Raw genomic sequence first — 17,837 nt, forward strand, 5'->3', positions numbered from 1 at the left:
TAACAAATGGCAGGCTGAGCATGCGAGATCAAGGCATGTTGCCCAGCGAGCGGCAAGCAAGCCACCCATCTTACATCTTCGTACCAGAAGCAACGACATGACGCAACCCCCCCCCCCCCCCCCTTCTCCCTCGAACAAACAAATCAAGACAGACAGACAGACCATCTCGTAAAAAATGTCCGTCAGCTGTCCCGCCTGTTGGTTTTCCCGGACTAATTAGCTTGCATTCTTCGGCTTTTCTCTTATGTATATAATTTTTCGGCTTTTGCTTTTTTGCACTTTCGCCCTGTTCTGCCGCGCGTATCCAAGTAGACCCCCCCTTTCTCTTTCCTCGAGGTTAGTCTAGGCACGCGAGAAAACAAGAAGAGAAGGGTTTCGTGGTAGGCCGATGTGGTGAGAATTACCCCGTCCCATTTCGGCGCCTGTACCGTCTACCTAGCAACGAGAATGAGGCGTGCTGGCGCCGCCGCCTATATCAAGATCTCGATGCGACTTATTATATCTGATCGATCACGAGTGGCGGCACCTAATCAAGCGCCAAGGCGGCGACTCGGAACCCTCTTTTGCCAACGTCTCTCAGTCACTCTGCAACATTTTGCTTTCTTATACCCCCCCCCTTTCACACCCAATTATGTCTGAGATAGGGAGAGAAGAAGAAGAAGGAAAAAAAGGCACTTCTTGAGAACGTGGGGGCATATGACGGAACAGGAGATCTGCACAAAAGGAACAAAAACAAAACAAGCAATAATGGGGTGACAATACAAGGGGACGAAAATCGGGTGGCACGTGCTACTACACGATGCAACTGCAGGACATGGCCGTCGACACGGCACATCAGGCGAGGCTCGTATGTCCAACTGCACTAATACCGCTTCGCAAAATGCTTGCAACGGCGGATTCCGACGTATGGAGAAGAAAAAACCAACTGTCTGGAACCGAAGCAAAGATCATCATCGAGGACACCGGCGGTGAGACTATTCTTTGCGCCTTGGGTCCCGTAATTGTGTCACCCTCTCATTAACATGAAAGCCCAAGGCTGGGCAGCGCCCCCCACCTCCACCTTTGTACCAAATCGACAATATGCAGCTGGCAATGCCAGGACGATGGCCCCCCAAACATAGACCAGGGATATGTCATGTTGACATAGCAAAAGAAAAGAGAATCGAGAAAAGAACACGAAGGGGGAGAAAAACAGAAAGAACTGATGATTGTTAATTCACAATCTCCAAAGAGTCTTACAAGACCTGACAAGACCTTACACGTTGTTTTCTTGCCCATCACAAGTGAACTCGCCAGGATGAGCGCATGAGACCACAACAGCATTTGAGCGTATCGTGGCCGCCAGGATGTCGAATCGCCACCCAGTGCTGACTGTATTATCACTCGGTACCACTTGTGCCATTCCATAATACGCGTCTTTTCCTAAGTGGGCATTTGAAGGCATATCATAGTGCCACAATACTATAGCATGTACTATAGCATGTACTATAGCATGTACAACGAAACCAGGTGGAGCTATGGAGAGAAAAGAAGAGGGGGGGGGGGGGAGGAGAGAGCAGACGGCAGAAGCGCTACTAAGCTATACCTTGCACAAGCTGATCTGCTGCAGCAGGGTCCCTCTCTCTTCTCGCACCCCCCCCCGGGCCCCCCTCTCTCTTTTTCTCGCCTTCTCTTTGCAGCCCTGTTTAGTCCCATATAGGCTTTCTATTTTACTCAGATAGTACTATAAAATAGCACACGTGCCTCACAGGGTACAACGATGTGCACGCCTCGCCGCACTGACACTCTAGCGCTTGCTGAGAGTTTGGGTTGGAAAGGAAAGAATGAGGTGGGGAAAAAAGAGAAAGAGGGAGGGGGGGGAAAGGTTGGTGAACGGGGGTGGAGCTAACAGCGCCAGCAATAGTGGGAGTGGAGTCGATTATGTCAAAAGCCATGGGGAACACGATATCATGCCGCCCCGCCGGATAAAAGAACAACGAAAAGGGGTGGGGGATGGAGAGTCAAGAGTAAGAAGAAACAAAACGAGAAGAAAGAAAAGAGAAGGGGGGGGGGAATAATTGTTCAGCTAGTCATGGCGTACATGGTCGATTGTGGCTTGCAGATCGGGTAGCCTAAGCAGTGCGCGCGTCGCGGGGACATCGTCTTCCGGATCGATAGCGCCCGTTTTTGAAGCCACCCGCAAGCCTTAGTATACAATTAGTCTATCTATTTCATGGCTGCATGAGTTCCCCTGTTCCGACATAGAATAGCTTGCAAAAAGCTGTGGCTCTTTTTTTTTCAGCCCCCCACTTTTCGTTTCGGTGTTTGTTCTCTTCGTGTGGAACGGAGAAAGCTAGAGAGAGGGGGGGGGGGAGAGAGAGAGAGAATACAAAAAAAAAAAGGGGGGGGGGGAGGAGATAGGGAAAGAGAGGATACGTTGTTGAAAAGACACTACAGAAACCAGGGAAAACCCTCACTGCAAATGTGGCGCTTGCGTTAGGGCCTGCCTGACTAGGCACCGTTTGGCCGAGTAGAGGAAAGGGCCAAGAGAAGAGAGGAAGAAAAAGAGCGGGTCGAGGGCAGAGATTGTGAAGAATGAGAGAGACGAAAAACAAACACGCCGATATCGTCGTCTTTGGTTGCAGTAGTGCGAGCTCAACAATGCGGCAAGCCTGCTCCTGGTAAAAAGAAGAAAAGGAAGGAAGGAAGGGGAAAAAAAAATCAAATCACAGTGCGTGTATGGTAAACCATAGTAGGTATAGTACGGTATGGTGCAATTCAGTTTCTGTCAGCCCCTATAAATTACCACAGTAATGGCAGATTATGACAGGAGGGAATGCAGGGTCCAGCTTACTATGGTCAGAATAAGCTTGTTCCCGGCCGGGAATCACGTTCGCGGGGGGGGGGCGCCTTCGTCCAAAGCCACAAATCTCAATCCTCACCCCCCCCCCCTCACTCCTTCCCGTTGAATCATCCCGTCGTTGTCCACGTCAAAAGCTGCATCAATTTTCACGCTTGTAACCCTCGCGTCGGCATCGGAGACCAACCTCCTTGTAGGCAGGCGCCGGCAGATCAGCATCAGCATTGTGCCGCGCATGCCCTCATAGAGGCTGAAGAAAAGGCAAGAAAATGTTTCAGTGAAAAAAAGTTACCTCGAGTGAGAGAATATGGTATTTTGATCATTTTGCCCATGCACATGCCAAAATGGTATGCAGAGAATATTGCAATGTCAGCCAAACTCGGGTCGGCAGACAGTAAGGGGCTCGTCCACTTGGAACTGCTGGCCAGTGCACCCGTGATGATTCGTTGTTTCGACTGCTGTTGTGATTCGGGGGACTATTCCAATCGTGTCGCCTGGCGGAAGACTGCATCAACACAATTTTTGTTGCCCTTTTCTCTTCTTTCTTCAACTGCTTGTAAGCCTCGTTGGGGGCCAAGACGTCGTCAGTCGCCTCATCGATATCAATACGAGGCTGTCATAAGAAAAGACCCTCTTGATTGCGAACTGTGGTCCCGCCCCCTCCCCCTCGTCCTACTTCTTTTTCTTCTTCTCAAGGTGTGGCTCTTGGGCTGATAGTAACGTCTCGTGGTCGGGAAATGCACAATTCGTCGCCTTCGACTTGCGCATCCCACACCCGCTTGGCAGATACTACACACACACACACGCACACACGTACACACACCATCATGTGAAGGCGTGATGAGGCTTCAAGAAATTTGCTCGTGAGATTGCTCTAGCTGCCTCCAGTGTAACCTCATCTCCACTTGCGTGTCACCAGACAGTGCAGAAGCGGCAGTTGATCGACTCTCCCTCCAAGGGTGTAGAACCCTGGGCCCTGTCGATCCTGAGACAGTCCCCTGCGCAGATCATTGCGGTGGGCCCCCAGAGAATGCCTCTTTGCTCCGGCGGCGGGCGGAGAATTCGACCTCCTGAAGCAATCTCCCACGGCATTTACCTGGGCTGTAGACTGCGGGTGCAAAAGGGTCACCTAAATGAGGCTGTCCCGTTCAGGAAGGCTCCCTCGAGGTGTCAGAGGCACGGGTTGAATCATGCCGTTTGGCCCTCTGCAACCCGGAACCTAGACGTCGGCTTCCTGGCCGCACGCCGGGGGTGTCTCCCGACAGACATCGCCAGCGGAGCTTTGTGTGGCGAAAGTTGGCTCTGTGCCTGGTCCATATTCGTGACCGCGGAATCTGAGGATGCTCTTGCCGGTGAACGGCCAGCCCGGCTCACGTCTTCCGCATCTCCTCTACCCCCTCTGCCGCTCCGCGACGACGCATACTGTACGAAATAGTAGTGCTTTGATAGTAGGCTACTGAGTAAGTAGGCTTCAGTGGCCTTCCTTCGTCGCTCACGTGCTGGGAGCCACTCTTGGTGAGATCCGGGGGTGGCCTGTACCAAATCGGGACCCATGGTCAACTCAATCTCAGGGCGCAGATTACCTGAATTGCGATGTTCACTTGTGCATCGACGGCGTCGCACACACACCTCCCCTTCTCCCCCCCATCCCAGCGGGGCCTTCCTTGCCTGCACGACCATCATGTCAACAGCTCGACTCTGTCCAGGAAGAATCACCCTGCCCAGCCCACTCCGACCCCCAATTTTGACCAGACTTGAGCCTTTCTCTTGGGACAAGAATGGAACCCCTGGCCAAATAACGAGTCTACTCCCGATTGATCCAAGACATGCCTCGCTACTGTCTGATACAACTTGGCTTGATGAAAGCTCATATATGCGAGTAATGCCCTTGGCGTAGACCGTGATGAAATACTGGCGGGTAATATACATGAGCGAGTGAAACGATCAACCGATATATGGCAAGGGATCGATGAAATGGACCTGCACGGCAGAGCAGCTGTCAATCAGTGTCACAGGAACATGATCGTCGGTTGTGTCCCAACTCCTTGGGACCGCAGAAACACGCAGCCGTCTGAGCTTTCCTTGTTCTCGGCGTCAGCGAAGTGCGAGCAACATTCCGCCCCTCTTCTTTTTGAATATCGTACTCCCCCTGCTATGCGGCTCAACAACATGGCTCTGACTCTTGGGGGGGGGGGGGGAGGAGAGAGAGATCACCCGTTTCGTACTCGAGTCTTTGTGGCATTGATTGGCGTTGCCACCGTGATGGATGACTGGCAGCCAAGAGAGAAACGGCTTCTTCCGCCCCGGGCTGCCTCTCCTGTGTTTACTGTATATGTCGAGGGCCCTGCCCGAGAAGGTTCCAAGCTGTCGACAAGGTGACATCGTGCCTGTGGGGAGGTGTGTAAGGCAGTGCATGAGGCCATGTCAGATCCGATGTCTGTTCATTTCGAGTTTTTGCTGGGATGACTTTTGTAATTGCTTCATCACACCAGTTCGTGTGGTTACATGAGATGGAGGGTTTGCCAGGGAGGAGGGAAGGTAGGACTGATTCCAAGTCGGCGACCTGACCCGCCAACGTCAAGGTCGCCGTCGTCGGTTGGAAATTGCTTCCCCAGACTCGTCTGGTCACTTCCATGGAGAATCATGTTTCAACTCGCCTTTTCGAGGCCGTACCTGTGGGCTTGAGTGATCAAAGCGGTTTAGCAACCAGGCCGTAAGCCTGGTTCGATGAGATTGCATGTCACCCACGTTTCTCGCTGTATATCATTGCCAATCTTACAGAAAGTTCCGTACGGGTGGGACACAGAGCAACTTGGATCACCACAAAGATGGGCACTGCCCACGTTTCGAAGTCCCGCTTGTCGTTGAGCTTGAATCTGACAATCCTGTTGATCCGGGGCTCGGGCACCACGAAATGAAGATGGGGACGTGTGACATCGGGGCTGGACCCTGCTCACCTCTTCAGCCTGTGCTCTTCCAGATTGGGCAGTCCATGCATTTTCCATCCGCGCCCCCCCCCCCCTAGCACGCGGAGATCTCCAATTAAGCGACACGTGCTGCCCTCCCTAAAGATCCGGCAGGAGGCAGCGATCCGCGGCGGGGGCGAGCATGGCACCTTGGCTTTGGTACCGACTGCGCGAGGTGCCGACCTCGAGCGGAAGCTTCCTGAGTCGCCGCCAGGCAAGGGCTTTCTTCTCGAAGGAGAGGCAGTAAGGTGGAGTGGACAGGATAAGGTGGTGCGAGGACAAGGCCCTCTTCATCCCCCCTTTGGCTGATGAGGAAGAAGGGGGGACCCGTGATAGCACGATGCGCTCCACGATTCGCTGCAGAAAACTGCCTGCTGAGAAGGTGGGATTCTCGTATTGGCGGGACGGGTGCTCTAGATTCCTGCATAGGCTGTGATGAGGGAGAGGGCGAATGCAGCTTCGGTCACCTTATCGACCTGTCATGGATGCCATGACAGGATGCCATCGCGTTCTGGGATCCACCAGAGAGACTTGTGCCAAACCGTTTTCTGCCAGGCTGCAAATTGTGCAGCCAAATCCAGCGAAGCCAAGTAGGCTAGGTAGGGCCCACCTGGGCCGCGCACCTCTCAAAGTGGATGTGCCGAAGATGAGTTGATGCAGCCGGTCAACGAGTGAGCTTGCATGCCTGTCGTTGGTACTTTTACTAGATGACCCAGCCTAGTTTGACGACAGGCATCTTCACGTCATCCCCCTCCCACTGTGTCAGTAGCTCAACCTTCAGCTTTCCAGTTGGTTAACTTTGTGTGTGTGTGTGTGTGTGTGTATGTAGGTGTGCGTGTCCTGGTATCTTGTTGTCAAGCGAGCGGATCATGGTATGGAGGCCGCCCACCAGCGATATGGCCAGGGAAGTTTATTCCCTGACCCCATGGTGACGTCGAATTCTCGCAAAACTTGGTACGCCTCTGTTTGTCGCGTGTGGCGGCCAGTCCGTGACTGACATTCGGGGTGCGCGACCCCCTCCCTCTCGTTATGTTTGAGAACAGGTGTCTTTGAAAAGATTCCACCTCACACAAAATGCATGGTAAAAACTGCACGAGGGCGATTGTCTTGATTGGAAGGTTTGCGGATGTAAGGTCGATTCATGCGACCTGGGCCAAATACCACTGTACTTTGGTAGTCAAACCATAGTACAGAGTAGTAGCTAGTAGCAGTAGTGGCACGCAAGACCAAATCCCCAAGTCAGGAGAAGGCCGTTTCGTTGTTGGGCTGCAACGAACTCTGGGGGACTGAAAATCCAAGGAACCCGTCAGCCGCGGAATTTTAGTTGGAGGAAGTTGTGGGCCTAGTGTTCAGCTATGGATCTCTTGCGGGCAGGACAGCGAGTGGCACCTGCACTGTACGCAGCTCAGAGAGGACCCACACAGGCCCTGGCAAGGTCTGACCTCAGGGTCTCCCCCAGCTCTGGGACACCGTGCCGCCCGGCGACTTCTGGCAACTGATAGATGGTATGTACGGCAACAAGGGTACGTAGCACACCACATTACCACATTATTACCGCCAACTTCATTTGCATATCTGAGGCTGGAATGCAACAGGGACAAGAGTGTGTCTTGTTGCGAAACGCACCGCGACTTGTTGGTCGAAATGAATCTTGGCTCCATTTGCATGCACTTGCACATTCTCCCCTCGTCCAGGTCATAGCCAGGAAAAGACGGGTTGTACGGAGGGAGAGAGGGTGACGTTGAGGCTGCACGGATGGCGAGGCAAGTGTGACGTATTCAGTGGCAGCCAAAGCAACCTCAATTAGGGAGCCAACCTGGAAAAAGGACGCAATTCCCAAATTGGAGGGAGGGTTGGCCGTAATCTGACGTCTCTTTTCGTTTCGTTTGACAAGCTCACGTCCTTGGAAGGGAAGGGGTGAGAGAAAAAAAGGTTCGTGGGGGAGGAGGAGGAAGGGGGGGGGGTGTGATTGACCACTGGCCTCCCCGTCGGTCGGTAATTTTGCACGAGCTGGACTAAGCGCATCTGCCATGCCACCCAGCCCACCTACTCCTCTTTGCAGTCCCCGTCCAAATCTGAAAAGGCGGAGCCAGATGGCAATGAACCCCATCTTGGTGCCATCATCCTCACATCATTGTGCGTGTTGCTCGCCTCCTTACTGGAGAGAGGTAGCTGACGAGATTTGGTATAGGATTCAAGCATGTCTGATCCACTGTCGTCCAAGTCTCCAGGAGCGCGGTACCAATGATACATTAAAAGTACGTCAGAGAGGGTTCTTGACTGACTCAGTGGCCAGATACCCAGTGGGTTTTTTGGGGTTGGATTCCTGCAAGGCCAGGTACCAAACCACGAGCGGTAAAAGGCGAGCAGAGATTACTAGTAGAAACCTCAAGAGCGGGTAAATGGGGATTTTGCCTTGCGTATGCTGGCCTGGCAGGATGGGGGATGGGATGCTCCAACGCCCTCAGGCCAAAAATGAGTGCTTAAGTGTACGCCGGGCCTGAGGTGTTACCAGCACGATAGAAAGCAGGGCAAGAAAAAGACATCGACAAGCCAAAATGTGGCCAGGTCGTGGGTGCTGGAACGCGACAGCAGGTGCGGGTTGTCAATGAATGCCTTCCCCGTCCGCTGACTTGAGATGACGGCTACGTAATGTGCCGGTGTGCCAGTGTGCGCGCCAAGAGGAGAGGGAGGCTTCCTGTTGGGTTCAGACCCCTGGTCACCCTTGAGCCAGGTTGCGGTACATTGGACACCCGCCCACCAAAGACGTCACAGGGGCACCCTGTCTTCTCCTGGAAAGATACCAAGGGGCCCACATTACAGCCAATCCAATCGAGGTCGACTCATGAGCAAGTGGCCTACGATGCTTGGCACAAAATGAAGGAATTGAGAATAGCAGGGCTTTTTTGTTTCCAGAAGAGAAGGAAGGAGGACCGCTACTTCTTTTATCCATCCCTAGAAAAGATGTTTTTGAAACAGCAAAGAAAGAAAAAAATTAGCGAGAAAGGACTTGAGTGATGCAGGTGGCTGAGATGGTCATATAAGGTGGGGGTGCAGGAGGGGGGAAGGGTTGAAATCTTTTGGGGCTGGTCTGTAGGCACCATAGTACAAACCATCACCACTATACGCACTATGTAGCATTTATGCTCTCTATGTACTATGTACCAGCACGCCAAGGAAGACACGGGCGAGCTTCTCTCGCCCATCGCCCTGTTTCCAATCAGCTATTGGGGAACTTAAGTCAGTGGCGTCTATTACCCAGACAGAAGAGCCGAGACAGGGAAGAGTACTGTACATTCCCGTTATCATCAAGAATGGGGGAGACGAGAGGGGGGGGAGGGTAGTTGTGATCTCATGGCTATACTACTGAACAATCTGCCGAGATTACCTACTGTGTTGCCTTGCCTTGCCTGTCTGGTCTATCTGCCTGCTTCTCTTGCTCAGTCTCTTTCTGCGCCAGCGCTTCAGTTGTTTTCATCTCGACTAGACCAGGTCGGGCTGGATATGGGCCCCCCTTGCCAGCTTGAGACGGATCGGGCCCTCTTCTAGTATGCTGGCATCTTCACATGTGTCCCTCTTCGGACCCTCTTAAGAGCTCGGCAGCAGCTACTATGTACATTCTACGACAATATGTGGCAACTTGTTACTGCTGGCTCAGGGCTCATCAGTGTTATCCTGGACCCTCCCTGGCCCATGAACCATTCATCGCCCCCCTCCCTCTTCTCTGTATCTTGGCCCCAGGATATGGACCAACCCCCCCCCTCTCCCACCCCACCCATCTAACTCCACACATTCAGTCCCTCACCGAGTCTGTATACCTGGTCCTTGCAGAGCATCCCTCTGCCGTACAACCCCTGCCATGTTACATGTCACCTCCGTCTTATGCCCGCCCGACCCCTGTCGTCTTTTCATCCCGACCCATCCTTGCCCCTATTAGCCTGACACCCCCGCAACATGATATTGGCACTCTTCCCCACCTGCCTGAGCAACCCCCTGCCCGGCTCTTGCTCTCAAGCTGCAGGTGCAGGAGCGGGTGTGCGGGTGCGGGTGTGGTTCCTCTGCACTGACACTACGAAGGCCGGGTTGGCACGGTTGGCTATGGAGCTAGCTACAGGACCCTAGCGTTCTTGGGTGCGCCAAGGTACAGAGGCGTGAGAGGCAGAGAGGGTAGGTGGTCCCTTAGCGTCTGCATCGAAGACCCTTGACACCCTGACTGGATCTTTTGACCCGTCGTCTTCTTCTGTCTGCTCTTTGGGCCCAGAGAGAATAAGACTCGGCCTTCTCGTCCAAGCACCCTGTTTCTGCTCTGACCTATCTATACCTACCTCGAACCTCCTCCCCCCCCTCTCCATCATCATCCTCACAACTACACAACATATACGCTCATACACATACACGCAAGACACAGACACAGACACAAGACACACATACACACACACACACACACACACACAAGAAACCTACCAACAGGATCATCCTTTTTTTACTCTTATTGTTTCTCCCCCATAACATACTTGCAACATGACAATGACAATAGACCCCAACCAACAACAGCGATACGGTTCATTCCCACCAGTAGACAGCATGTCTTCGTCGTATCCAACCTCACACCCGCACTTCCAGAACCCTTGGGCGTCGACGGCACCATCAACTGCCGCCTTGTACGCGGGCTCGCCCGTCACACAAAGTGGAATGCCTCCCAATCCCATGGCTATGGATCGTCACTCGCAGCAGCCTTCGTCCCGGCCGCCCGTCACTGCCCCAATGGCACAGTATAGCTCCGGCGGGCCCGTCACCTCGGCCCCAGCAGGTAGCCCTCTGAGTATGGTGGACCCTCCTCTTCCAGGCCGCCCCGACTTACTTTCTCTCCCACAAGATCTTATGAGTATCAGCCGGATGCCTCACCAGACCGCCGCATCCTCGTACTCCGACCCAGCCTACCACGCGACCGCAGCCTCTCCGGTCCATGCCACATACGCTACGTCGCCGACTAGCTATGAGCACGGCATGGGATATACCTCTTCGGCTGTGCGACACCCCTTCGGCATCTCGTCCGACGCAGACACCAGAAGGTATTCCCAGTCCTCTATCTCCTCCACCGCCTCGTACGACCCGGCCGACATGACCCTGCCGCGCGTGCCCCGCGCTCAGCCTGTGGACTTCCGCCATGCCAGGGACCCACGAGGCTACCAGGAGCCGCTCGAGGTCGCCCAGCAGATGGTCCAGATGAGGTTCGACACTGGCAGCCAGGAGACCCCCCGCGCAGGTGTCTACAACAACAGGGGGAGGGGATCCGGTGACTCTTATGGTTTCCCTTCGACCCATTCTGCCTCGTCGAGCGTCTCCTCCACCGGTTTCAGCCCCTACTACGGCGGCTCCATCGACGGTAGTGTCAGTGACTACTCCACCGCAGGATCTGATATTGAGTCGAGGACTCTCCCTCGCCCTCAAGGTCTGATGGCAACGCAGCCACCCGCGCCGCAGTCCATGATGGGCCAGTTCAGCTCCAAGGTCTCCAGCAGCACGCAAAAGAAACACAAGTGTAAAGTTTGCGACAAGCGCTTCACTCGACCAAGCTCCCTACAGACTCACATGTACAGCCACACTGGAGAGAAGCGTAAGTTCGATTACCATTTCCTCGCGCCTCTCACTTTTTGACATATTGAGTCCATTGGTTAACACGAGTTCTTTGATGTAGCATTCAAGTGTGAGCATCCAAACTGCGGGCGCAACTTCTCCGTGGTCTCAAACCTTCGACGGCATCGAAAGGTGCACAAGGGCGAAGCCCAATCAGATGCAGGCAGCGAGGACCAGAACCAATCTGACTGAAAAAGAAAAGTGAAAGAAAAAAGAGAAAAAAGACGGAGTTCCTAGATCCGATTGTACCAATATGCGCGGCGAGTAAGCGCGCCGGTCTGCGAAGGCGAAGATTTCGCCACTTCTCCTTGCGTTTCCTACGTCTTTCCTATGCCTCGAGGATGACGCTTTTCATTTTCTCACCATTCGCTGCCACATACGGCTTTTGTATATCCTTCACTTCATTCACGGTCGGGTTATGATCACCTGCATAGCCGAGACAAAGGAGTATTGGCAGGGGATTATAGGCTGGGTCGCGTTGTGCATTTCCAGGCTGGAATCGTACACAAGAGGGATGGCAAAAGTTTTCACTTTTGGGGTCGCAAGAGTGGGAACCGCGAGATGATACCCGGTTGCTTTGTCGACTTGTCCCGGATGAGAGCGTTGCGGGTGTGTTGGTTTATGACGACATGAAGGTGGATCTCTACTCGCCGACGCCGCCGACTGTCAGTTTTTTTTTGAGCATTCTCAACGTTCACTCTCATCCGCCCCGAGTGGCACAGCAACTTTCAGTTGTTTGGTGGTGGTTTTTTTTTTAACCCTCGATTTCACGACCTTTTTTTTTTTTTTTTTTTTTTTTTTTAACAACCCCATTTTTTCTTTCTGCCTGTCATGTTTTTCGTGGGATTTTGATATTATCTATCGGTGGTGCGGGTCGCTCGGGGTCATCTTCTCTCCCGCGGGTGAGACGGTACCAAAAGGACCAGGGCGGACGGCGTTAAGGTTTGACAACGGTCCAGGTCTTGGGTTTGCGCATGGTTTGGAGAGGTGACTGGGTGCTTTCGGCTTTCCGAGCATGGTGTTCAACTGCTCTCTTGTCCTCCACCAGAGGATTAATGTCTTTCGTTTCAAGGATACCAGGCCCCGGCAAACTCTGCACACTCGCTAATTACTACAACTACACGGTCGCTTTCTTACATGGCGGGGGAGGAGGGAATGGTCACTACGGTTTGGGTACGATTATTAGAGGTCGCTGTATTTATATTTGGGGGAGGGGGGAAGGCTGGGATTTTTCCAAAGGATCAGGGAAAAGAAGCTGTGATGAAGGGACATGGGTCTCCGCCACTCGTTTATAATTGTGCGACAAGAGCTGCGCGACACATGTAAGATCAAATTGAGAAGAGATTTGAAAGAGCAAAAGTCTCGACATGTTTACGCGAATCACTCAAGATGGATTTGGTGCGGCTTGTCATTTGCACGACTTTTGCTGCTCGGGCTCTCCCGCTCATGGACACCACCAAGTGTCGCATAGTCTCAAAAAGTCAATCTCTCTCCAAACCAGCGGCACGGGTACATTCAATCAAATCTCACCTACAGTTCAAACCCCAATCGGCGAGGAGCGGATCGTCACCGCCAGTTCCCTCAAACGGGAGATCTGGGGTTGAAGAGGGTTAGGCACGTGGTCGCCTTCTGTCTCGACGCGCGGGCAAATGAAATCGCAAACATTAGTTGCCCACCTGCACTACGAACCCGCTGATCATTTCCCCCCATTCTCCTCTGATCGGCGGTCAATGCTATGCGTGTTCATCCTATCCACCCTCTTGGGAAGAAAGTGAAAAAAAGGACCCCGGGGGTCGGATGATGTGTCGTTGGGCAGGAGACAGCTTGCTTCCTCTCTCTGGTGTGTGTGTGTGGTTGGGTATTGCGATCAGCGCGGCCATGGGTAGATTAAAGAAAGAAAGAAGATAAAAAGCTTATTTGGAACAACTATACGTCGCATGGTCATTAACGTGCCACACCACAATCCATCTTTTCCTTCTCCCCCCTCCCCCCTTTGGATGGGGTCAGCGGCGGCGGTCCGCTTCAAGCAGTTGACAACCAAAAAAAAAAAAAAGGAAAAGGAAAAGGAAGGGAAAAAAAAAAAACCCCCTTGAAGGTCTTGAAACAAGTGGTCCAACGATCGGGTCCAACCCTTTGAAGTCTATCTGGTCCTGTCCATCATTTGAGGTGGAACTCATCCCCCGTGATAGACGGACCTGCTGCTTGACCGAGGGCTGTAAAAGAGAAGGAGCACCCCTCCCCCCGGGGAACTTTTTAGGAGGAAAAAAAAAAAACCAAAAGGAAAATGGTGGACAAGATTTTTAGGAGGGGGGTTGCTCCAGCACGCCATCGACCCTCTCCTTTCAGGAACCGGGCTTGCTGTCTGTTCACTGTGGCCTGATGAATTAGATTCCCTCTTTCCCCCCCCCCCTCCCCTCTCCGCCGCCTCTTGATCATGCAGGAAGAATTCAAATTGTCTGAAGAATTCCCCAACTACCTCGCTTTCAATCATACTTCGTCTCGATATGCGCGACGGAGCCAAAAAAAAAAATGATCTGGGTCACGCGGGGCTGCCATGGTAGGCGAGGTGAGGTCACCGTGTGTGCTTTCCTGCCTCGGGGAGGGGGGGGGCGATGTCCCTCTAGCCTATCAGCCTTGGACGTTGTGGAACCCCGGGGAAGCAGGTTCTCCCAAGGCGGAAAGAAGGGAGGGTGTGTAGTAAAACTGTCAATCAGCAATAGGAGAGAGAGAGCAGGGGGCTCTCTGTTCACCGACCCCCACTGGGTAAAAGGAGGTCAAGGAAAAAGAGGTGTGAAGGAAGAGGTACAGTACGCGAGGCCAGTCCCGCGAAACTAGGAAAGTCATGAAAATGGAATCTACCAAAAGGTCGCATATGCCAAATTCATCCCCTCCCAAAACCCCCCATGCTGGAAATCTGAGGTGCTATACCGCGATAGTATTAGCGTTGGGGCGGGGGAGGGAAAGAGATATGGAAATCATTGCCCAATGGGGATCTGGTCTAAAGTGTGAGGCAAAGGACATGACTAAGCGAGTCGTTGCACCAAGGTAACACTAGGCGGCTCAGCTTGTCTGGGAAAGCACGAGGCAGGCATTTCGAGTCTTACTAAAAAAGGCGGCGATCAGGTACCAAGAGAAGCAGAAAGGAAAAAAGTAAGGTTTCAGCCCGGTCAAATGGGTGAACGGGAGGCGAATAAAACAAAAAAAAAGAGAGCACGCAGCAGGGAAGTAAAGTGCACTGCCGCCCCCAAGATAGAAAAGGCAAAGGAGGAGAGGAGGAGGGGGGGTCCCTTCTGATCTTCTTCCCCATCAAAAGGCACGACAAAACACTTTGAGGGTATTGGGCCGAATCGCTCTCGCTTGCCGCTCTGTGAAGCTTGGTGCAACCCATGCACTGCGACGGCGTATGTGGCATGATTGGTACGGAGCACGAGAGAGCCTCCAGCGCTCCTCTAGAGAACGGGACGGATGCTCCTGCCCGAGCCCCAAGGCCTGAAGATCATGTCCCGGATTGTGCCAATTGCCGTCGCAGAGAAGAGCCCCGTTTCGCCGGGCATCCTTAGGCCAGCGTGCGAGGCCTGTGGTAGGGGCCCCTATCCAGCACGGCGTTGTGTTACGTTCGGGAGGCCGGGCACCGGCCGCCGGCGCGGGCAGCGGGGAGGATGATGAAGCAGTGAGAGCGCACGGCGACGTTGGCTTGCGCGTACATGATAATGCCCTAGGCAGAAAGGACTGGGAGGTTATCTCCCGCCTTGCATGCGAGCGTTCCACGGTTCTTACTCGTCTTCAGGCTGCGGGGGGCTGAGGCAACGCAACCCTCCGACCCTGGGAATGGCAGCGCGTGCTACCCAACGAGGTTGTGTCGCTGGCCATCCACCGCGGAAATGCAGGCGACGAGGAAGCGGTCTGTCTCCACCCCTCTTTGGGCTGTGCTGCCCCCCACATGCGTACTTGAAACACGCTTGACCGAGATGGTGGAGTCAGCCCCGGGGGCCGGGGGGGGGGGGGGGAAGCAACACTGCTGCTTATCGTCGCCACCATAGCGGAAGTTTGCAAAAGACTGGGTGATACCTCCAGAGAAGGTGTGTCGGTCGATCGGCTTCCTGATGTGGGATGGCTCATCTTTTTCACGGGGCTGCAGGCTGCAGCAACATAAACCAGAGTATGCACACAGAGATGCACACAAAAACGTTGTGTGGGGCTTCCGAGCTGGAGAGACAGACAACCAAAGGGTAGTGGTCAATGGGGGCAAGAGGAGGATGGGGAGGCAAAAAAAAAAAAAAAGCACGCGGTACATACAACAGCATGACTTGTCTGCCATTGAGAAGAGGGGAGACTGACAGAGGGAGGGGTGGTTGGGAGGAGGTGAGGGAGGGGGTGGATGGTGATGTGATTGTGGGGCGAAGGCGAAGACGCAACGATTGGACTTACAACGAGAGCACCTGAATGCCCCCTTGGCGTTAGTGAAGCTTGTTATGTTATGTCACTGAACTAATTGCGTGAAGAGTTGGTCGTGGTTGGTTGGATCGCTTTCTGGTCAGAGCCTTGCCTCCTCGGCGACGTTGTTTCCCGTCCTACCAACTTCCCCCCCCTCTCGAAACTGGCGAAATGATGCTGTATCGCCTCGAACTACCCAGTCACAGGGCGACAGGTGGATCTACAGGGCGGGGGAAAACAGCAGGCGTGACGCAGCTGGCGCACGAGATCTGGGAAAAGAGGCGTGATAGCTGGGCAGACAATACTTCCTGTCCCATGCCACACACGACTCAGCAAAAAGTTGTCATCCCGGTGCGGCGGAGCCCACTGCAGGATTGATATCTTGGTTCGGGAGAGAATGCTCCGATTGTGCAGAGCCCGTCGACTCTTTAGTGCGCAGTAAGTAGGTGGTAGTATACGTACTCTCAAAACCAAAAAAATATATATAGGAGACGAAGAGGCTGTATGCAACAAGCTCGCGCCAGACAAAGTGGCAGGTTTTGACGGGCAAGTTGCCAAAAGGACCCGAGGCCATCAAGGTCTTGCTGCGAGTGAGGCACAGAAATATTTCAAGTTGCTGGGCCAAGAAATATGGGTGACGTTGGAGCGCGGGTCCTACGGCACATGCGATTGGCCAGCAAGGTTGGGGAGGTCCCTTTGTGCCGCGATGACGTTAGCGGTCAGGGAACAGGGAGGTCCGGATGACGTCGATGGGTCAGGAACTCTGCGGGTACCAAGTGGAGGTGGGCCATACCAGACGGGATGGACGAGGGAGGTCGCAACCGCAGAAGCCGCTAGATTGACAACCTGGCGTCAAGTTTTCTTGTCGACAACACGGGGACTCACCATCTTCAGACCTCGTCTGAGAGGCTGAATAAGATGAATCAGAGAGGGGAAAAGAAACGCTAAATTTTCTATCATGCAGAATAGACCCCGACCTGCACGCGTGTACGCTACGAATATCTCTTCTCTCCATAGCTTCAAGCAGAACAGGGTTGTGGTGGGGAAGGCTCAGGGTTGGGCTTATCTCAACGTCTCTATTGGCTGCGGCATCTTATCCGGTGTCTTCAAGAATCACGCCGGGCTGTAGACCTAACAGCTGACAACGAGAGGGGTGCCCTTGTCTTTCCCCGACCTTTCTTCATGCAAGGCTTGCTTAGCCGATTTATTATGCTGGGTGTGCTATAGTACCGTAGTGTTTGGTTGTATTGTGCCAGAGTACATAAGTACTGTTCAGTCAAACTGCAAGGCCCCTGAAGGGTACCAGCGCAAGACCAAACTAAGCTTACTAGATCCTAATTGCGCCTAGCCAGCAAATCATTGCGCTGTTTGGCAAGAAACCGACACGGGACGCCACCTGTCATGAGCTACAGATCTTCAGGGTCCTCCTGATAGGCAGTCGAAGAAGAAAATACATCCCTCTTTTAAGGGGCCGCAAGGCTCATACATCCACAGCCCCCCTTCGCAGGCTGGGTTGGGCAGCACTATGATTGTAAATAGTACCGTGGGACGAGGTGGAAGATAAACTTGGTGCGTTGCACAGAATCTCACCTCATCTCAGCTCAAGTCTCCGTCGCTTTACCCAAGAGTTTCGATATTGGCCTCAATCCACATTCCGTATCGAGAGTCTGCACCTATCAAGCAAAAATTAAGCCAGGCATGAAAAGTAGAAGAGAATGGTCATCGACTGGGTGCTGGATCGTATGCATGTGCTGGCCTCTTGCGATGGGACAGAGAGACAGACAGAGAAGCACATGCCAGCGCAGAGTTCAGGGTGGCAGTCCATATGTCTGCGGTGGGTGTGTATGGAGCACATGCGATGTCGTTGAATTAACCCTCGCTGTACAATGACGTAGATGGCTGCTGTAGGATCCATTCCTTTCCGGGTCCTGTGGACCCTCAATTTTTTTCTTCTTCTGCAT

The 17,837-nt window shown here is 53.4% G+C and overlaps 3 protein-coding genes across 3 annotated transcripts; 2 read left to right on the top strand and 1 right to left on the bottom strand.

Moving 5' to 3' along the window:
* Positions 1-5,105: 5,105 nt before the first annotated feature.
* On the top strand, positions 5,106-6,802 carry M406DRAFT_327544 (uncharacterized protein; the record flags this gene model as incomplete). Its single annotated transcript, XM_040920219.1, has 4 exons — positions 5,106-5,236; positions 5,332-5,377; positions 5,911-6,048; positions 6,635-6,802. 4 exons carry the CDS (start codon positions 5,106-5,108, stop codon positions 6,800-6,802), a joined length of 483 nt encoding a protein of 160 aa, XP_040780101.1.
* Positions 6,803-10,389: 3,587 nt separating this feature from the next.
* M406DRAFT_45082 (uncharacterized protein) lies at positions 10,390-11,634 on the top strand (the record flags this gene model as incomplete). Its single annotated transcript, XM_040924263.1, has 3 exons — positions 10,390-10,910; positions 10,980-11,422; positions 11,504-11,634. 3 exons carry the CDS (start codon positions 10,390-10,392, stop codon positions 11,632-11,634), a joined length of 1,095 nt encoding a protein of 364 aa, XP_040780102.1.
* A 475-nt stretch (positions 11,635-12,109) lies between these two features.
* On the bottom strand, positions 12,110-12,790 carry M406DRAFT_355187 (uncharacterized protein). The gene has a single exon (XM_040923104.1). It carries the CDS (start codon positions 12,457-12,459, stop codon positions 12,301-12,303), a length of 159 nt encoding a protein of 52 aa, XP_040780103.1. The 5' UTR covers positions 12,460-12,790; the 3' UTR covers positions 12,110-12,300.
* Positions 12,791-17,837: the final 5,047 nt, after the last annotated feature.

This window comes from Cryphonectria parasitica (genome assembly GCF_011745365.1).
Source record: "Cryphonectria parasitica EP155 unplaced genomic scaffold M406scaffold_2, whole genome shotgun sequence".
Taxonomy (NCBI): domain Eukaryota; kingdom Fungi; phylum Ascomycota; class Sordariomycetes; order Diaporthales; family Cryphonectriaceae; genus Cryphonectria; species Cryphonectria parasitica.

Coding starts and splice junctions, on each gene's coding strand:
- M406DRAFT_355187 (XM_040923104.1), bottom strand. CDS start 12,459: ATGCTCGGAAAGCCGAAAGCACCCAGTCACCTCTCCAAACCATGCGCA.